The sequence below is a fragment of the Nestor notabilis genome, unplaced genomic scaffold (assembly GCF_000696875.1).
Source record: "Nestor notabilis isolate BGI_N333 unplaced genomic scaffold, ASM69687v1 scaffold16921, whole genome shotgun sequence".
Classification (NCBI taxonomy): domain Eukaryota; kingdom Metazoa; phylum Chordata; class Aves; order Psittaciformes; family Psittacidae; genus Nestor; species Nestor notabilis.
Genome location: NW_009914429.1, coordinates 48397 through 54461, shown reverse-complemented (window position 1 = coordinate 54461; position 6065 = coordinate 48397). Strand labels below are relative to the sequence as shown.

General features: G+C 52.3%; 1 protein-coding gene across 1 annotated transcript in view; it reads right to left on the bottom strand.

Moving 5' to 3' along the window:
* Window positions 1-5801, bottom strand: part of LOC104412836 (zinc finger SWIM domain-containing protein 5) — a gene marked incomplete at its 5' end in the record, with an annotated part of 28679 nt that extends 22878 nt beyond the window's left edge. Inside the window, one exon of the mRNA XM_010023658.1 lies at window positions 5445-5801. Within this exon, the coding sequence (XP_010021960.1) occupies window positions 5445-5801 (357 nt within the window). The remainder of the gene's footprint in view (window positions 1-5444) is intronic.
* Between the last annotated feature and the right edge of the window lie 264 nt (window positions 5802-6065).

The window sequence follows — 6065 nt, the reverse complement described above, 5'->3', positions numbered from 1 at the left end:
TGACACAAAGAAAAAGGGATACTTATCTAGTGCCTGGAGCTGATGGTAAAAGCAACCCAGGGCTGCAGGTGGCCACCTTGGCATTTCCCTCACAGTCATCCTGGCTGACTGTGCCCAGCACACACTGGTTGCTCAGGATCTGGCCATGCTGGTCCCACGGTTGCTGGTGCTGGAGAGGGCTCTGCCAGCTCGTTGAGCCACAGAGCCTGTTCCAGGGCTGGCCATCATGGTGGCAGTTCATAAGGGCCATCTCATGACTGCAGATGCTGGTGTCACTGAATGCCTCCGGGCTGCCTCTCTGGCGTCCAGAGAGAAAACAGACATGAGGGAACAGCTCAGGGCAGGGGGTGGGGAGGACATGAGCAAATAAACAAACAGCAGAAAACCTCAGAGAGAAAATAACCAGGCACCAGAAAGGAAATGAACTCTAACAACAAGGGATTAAAAATAGCAAAGCCAGGAGTCAAGCTCCGCCAAGGCTCCTGGTTCGTTTTCAAGGCGAGGCAGGTTGGATGGAGCCTCCAGGGCAGCCTGAAGATTCACACCCTTATTACAGCCATGGGGCAAGTGAAGCCAGACCAGCTCCCAGCATGATGGCCGGGAGTTCTCTGGTCCAGCTGATACCGGTGTCGGGTCCAGCTTGTCAAGCTGGAAGCCAGCTTGTCAAGCAGCACACATGTGGTCTGGGATCATTCAGCAACCCCAGTAGCTCTGCAAGACAAGGGGGAAGAGCTGCCAACTGAGACTTTCTTTCCAGCACTTAGGTGTGTTATTTTCCCTTAAATTCACATCAGCTCAGCAACCAGGAACAAGAATCCCCTGGAGACATGATCTTCTCCTCGTCCCCAGTGGGAAGGCAGAACTTCAAATAGATCTACTGGTGCTGCCCTCCAGATGCTGTCGTGGGATGATCTCAAAGTTAAAGACTGCCTGAGGCCTCCTCAAACATTAGCCCTGGCTCAGTGTGACAGGACAAGCAGGCAGGGACTTCCCACGCGGCCGACTTGCTGTGCATAAGAGCAAGATGGACCAACAAGTGAAAGACAGTATTAGCCCAGGAACTGAAGGTAGCCAAGAATATGTCTGGTATAAAAGTGAGAAGATGAGGCAGAGGCCTTCCTCAGGCTTTTACATAAGCAGATCTGTTTTCCGATGACAAATCCTGAGCAACCATTCACCCCAAGAGTCCTCTCCTCAAAGGAAGCTCCAAGGAAGGTCCTGCAGGACCACAGAGGCCCCTTGGTGATTCACACTGACTCTCCACTGGCTTGTCCTTGGGGGGAGCTGCCCTTGCACTGCAAGACAGCAGAGGTTTCATGGCTCTTCCCACTTTTGACTGAGAAGAGTATCCCAAGCCTTTTGATAGCATCAGCTGAGTGCCACAGACACTGTGTGACCCACTGGCATTTCTGTGGGACAGACAGACTGCCCTGACCACATCTCCTGGGCTGAGGGCAGCAGCTCTCCCTGCCATGCTGCTCAAGCAGGGCGAGTTACCAAGCTGCAAACACCAGGGCTGCCAAATCCTCCTGTTCTTTACCCATGAAAGGAAGGGAGAGACTTCACTGATGATACGCAAAGGATACCTCTAAGCCCCAAATCTTCTGGGCCCACAGGCACCATCAGTCATCAGAGCTGCCGCTCCTGTCTTTAAGCTTCTAATTAAAGATTTTAATGACCACTGTCTCTGGCCCTGCAGTGGTTTCCATCAGCCTTCTCTCCTTCCTTGGCCACAGACTACCTTTGCCCTCAGGAATAACTTAACATGTGCCTTGAAAGTCCCAAAACATCCCAATCACAGGTTCAAAGGATGTTTCTGACACAGTAGCTTTCCTTCTGTATGCCCCACACTGATCCTGTCTTCCTCTTAAAATAAATTCAAATCATTCCCTACAAGCATGTAGCACAACACAAGAGGAGATGAATGCCACCTCCCAAGTCCACTGCTTTGCTTGGACCCTGAGCACTCACTGCAAATGGGTGTTGGATACATGCAGTGAGAGCTGGAAACCCAGCACTGCTATCAGGACTCACTGGTACTTCTGAGTTCCCCCTCCTCCACACAGCTTGCTTTTGGCCCCCAAATCCCCCTCTCTGCCTACAATTCCCATTCCAGCTCTTTTTCACAACCTTGCTTTCTCCAGTACCTCCTGGCCCTCTGCAATACTTTACTGCACCAAAGCAACCATTCTCTGTTCCTCATTCACACCTGAGGAGGAGACACTCTCCCCACGTCTCATGGTGGCAGAGCACGGATCCCCCCACAGTGGCAAAGCTGCACTTATGCCCAGCACATCCCACCATGGCCGGTCACCCGGAGCCACTTTCTCTGCTTGCATTTACCCCAGCCCCCAGGGAAAATCGAGGGGAACCCTGGGCTGATGCTCTTGGAAGCGCGGGGGGTGCCGGGTACCATTTTTTTTCCTCACTCCATTGGAGGTCTGGCTGTTGGATCCAAGCTCTCTAGCTGCAGGTCCCCAGTAGGAAAGGCCAAGCAGCTGCAAGTCACATTCACTGGTGCAACGACAACCTTGCTCCGTGCCGCAGAGTCGTGCCACTGACTTTGCCCCCAAGCAGGAACACACTCGGGGAGGGGACAGAGCAGTGGTGTCCTCACTCCAGCTGCCACTTCAGACGTGGACATGTCAGACACGTGAGACGCTCTTGCTGAGAGCACGCTGCCCTTTGCAGCCAGCTACGAGAGCAGAAATGTGACCCACTTAAGCAGGCAGAGGTCAAGTGGGGAGCAGAGCGGCAGGCACACCTAGAGCGCTCCGCTCGGATTGAATCCTTCGAGAACACGCGAGTGCCTTGGCTGCGCTCCAGGGCTCCATCATTACTGGATAGTTTGCATTTCCTTCTAGGAAGGCAGCCGGGAAGATCGGCATGCGGCACACAGCCCGCGGCTACAGACTCCTGCAAGTAACAAAGCTCTGAAGCCCAGAGACCAGCGTGCCAGACAATGGCCTGTAATTTTCTTTGCCGTTCAGGCTCTGCAGGGGGAGAAGGAGCAGCCCTGAAAAGCCTTATTTTACAAAACCAGACAATCTCCTTGCACAAGGGGCATTCCCCAGCCAGCCTGGAGCGCTCCCGAGGTGCAGAATCAGCTCCTTTGTCACACGTGCTCACTGCCAGCACGGAAGGAGCAGCCCTTTGGGTGACTAAAGGCAGGTGGGGAAAACTCAATGCTGATCCGAAGCTCAACAAACCTCTCCTGAGAAGAAACAGGGGGAAAAAAGAAAGGATTTCTGGAGAAGCTGTTCTTGCTCCAAGGGGTAAATAACCTCAGGTGTCCAATGTACACACCAGGTTACTGTTTGGGCTGCAGAGGTTGGCCAGCCAAAATCCACTTTGACCTTAACCCTGAGGTGAACAAAGGTGTGACCCCAAGGGTCTGAACTAGACACAGACAAGAAAAGCACACATAAACCCATAAAGCAACATGTAATGCGTACCCTGAAGAATTTCAAATCCCAGGATTAGCAATCCTGCATGAACCAAAAACGGGAAGGGCAACATAGGGGAAGAACCTGGATCCCCTTCAACAGGAGCCCCAAAATTGCTCTCATATATGCAGCTCCCCACACTTCCAGCCCTCCCTCACCCTGGGCTCGTTGCTCAAGTATCTCTGTGATGCAGTTGCACTGCAGCTGTGCTTCACTGGCAGGACAAGGAGGGCAAAGCTTGAAACACTGTCCAGGATCAAGAGCCAAAGTCCTGCACAACATCACTCTGAACCTGAATGTGATGGTTTTTTAAGCCTTCCTTTTTCACAGGGTGCAACATCTATGATTTTTAGACCATCTTAAGATCATCCGAAGATCATTGCGTCATCCTAAAGCTGATCTGCATCCTCCCTCAGGATGAGACAAGGCTGTTATCTTGCTTGCAGAGGCATTTACTCGCTTGTGCCCCCAGCCAGGCTGTCACACGGGTGTGCTATAGGTGCTGCCTTCTGCTGGGTAAGTCAACAGCACCTCTGTAGTCTCAAAGTCACACGCTGGAGTGTGTGAATTTGCACAAGTCTGACGGGACAGAGAATTTTTGCTTGTTTTTTAAAACCACTTGTAAAAACAAGAGGCAGATATTGAACCGGAGCCAACATCTGTATCTTTCTAAGACGCAATCGCCAGCCTTTTGCTGACTCCAGAGCAATAAATATTCAGAGCCTTAAAAGCTCTTTTTCAATCTGCTTAGGAGAAAGCAGCCTCAAACAATGGCCAAGAAGGGATCTTGCCCAACCTCAGCTTCAGTGGATAAGCTCAGGGAGGGAACAGACCTCACCAGATTCTCGCAGTGCCACAGCTCCTCATTCTTTCTTAATGATAAAAAATGAGGAACAGCCCCCAAAAGCCAGTAATTTAGAGCACAACCACACACGCAGCAGATGTGGGCCAGTGGAGGAGACAAAAGCCTCTCCCAAGGTAGGAGCAGATAGAGGGAGGGGAAGATATCTAAGATCAGAGCTGCCATCGCCCCTGTGGTGGAGGTGAACCCCTGGCCTCACCTCTACATGTGGATTCAACCAGTTCAGATGCTATTTTAGGCTGCATATGGGACTTTTCATCTTCAGAGCACTTAAGAGGCATGTGTTAATCCCCACAACGCCCTTCCTTGGCAGATAAGTGTTTATTATCTCCATTCCTCAGCTGGTGGGACAGGCATGGCGGGGAGCAGCTCATTGTTGCAGACCCTGGGCAACCTCAGCTCCTGGGCTCCTTGAAAGACAAAGCCAGAGTGCCCAGTTTGGGCTGATGAAGGAAGCCCCAGGGAGCCTGGGACACCTGCAGGGGTCACTGGGCAACTAAAGCAGGGCTGGGATGGGCACCATTCCCCAGCCAGTGCTTTCCAGGGGAAGAAGTCAAAAGCACCTTCCAAACAGAAAGCCCCAGGACACATCTCTGCTGCCTTTGTACAGTAGGTCAGCACAGTGGGGCTCATTTATTACAGACAAATTAACGCCCATGTAGCTTAAAAGCTTTATCTCCCACCAGCTCAGCCCCATCTGACTTAGACACATGCAGGGCTGGGCTGACATCGTGTCCCTGCACGCTGGAGGAGCCACATCCCCACTGCACCTCCAGCACCACATCCTTCTGTCTTGGGGACTAAATGTGCCTCCTTCCTCCACCCTTGGCTTCTCCATCCTACCCTGAGCTGTCTTGTGCACCACCAGCCTGTCTGCTCTGCCTTTTCTTGCTTGTTGAAGCTGGTGTTTGACAAACAAACACAAAGAACAGAGGGAAGAATGGAGATGCATGGCCAACACCAGTGTGGTCCCAGCACCCATACATTAACATCAGTTTGACGCTGCCACCTCTGTGTAGCAACAGACAAACATGGCAAAATGAAGGTCACCACTGTCAGTGTGAAACCACCACCCCAGCCCCAGCCCCAGAGTGAACCAGTGCTGAGCCACCCAAGGAGGAGGAGGGAGGAATTACCATGCACTTGGTTGATCTCTGAGTTGGACGACAGGATCTCATCAGCCAACTTCTGGGCAGTGGGCAGCACCTCGGTGTGATGTGCCGTGATCAAATACTGAACAAACTTCTGCAGCTGGTCCCTGTTCATCTGGAAAAGGGTCTCTGAGATGGGAAGACGGAGTTTGACCTGGTCCGGCTTGCGGATCCTGTACAGTGAAAGTGCCACGACGTGGGCACAGTAAAAAATGTCCTTGTTCCCGCAGCCGCATGTCACTGAGGTTATTTTGCAGCGGTCAAAGCTGATGGCCACCTTGTAGGTCATCTCTGGTTCTGTTGCAGTCGCTGGCTCTGTTACTGTCCCGCTGAGGTGGAACCCTGGAGAGGGAAAGGAGAAGAGGGAAAGGCCATGTTAGCTGCCCTCCAAGCATGACCACCCATGCAAACTCTGGAAGGAGATCAAGGCCAGTCAAGTCTGCTTGTGCATCGCTATGTCAAGGAGCACACTACCCAACACATGCCATCCCAGTGGCTTACACCCAGCAACACCCAGCCTGCATATGAACACACTTCTGCACCAACACATGGACGCAGCCAGACTCATCGGTGAGTTTATTTAACAGCCAAACCCCCAGGGGAAGA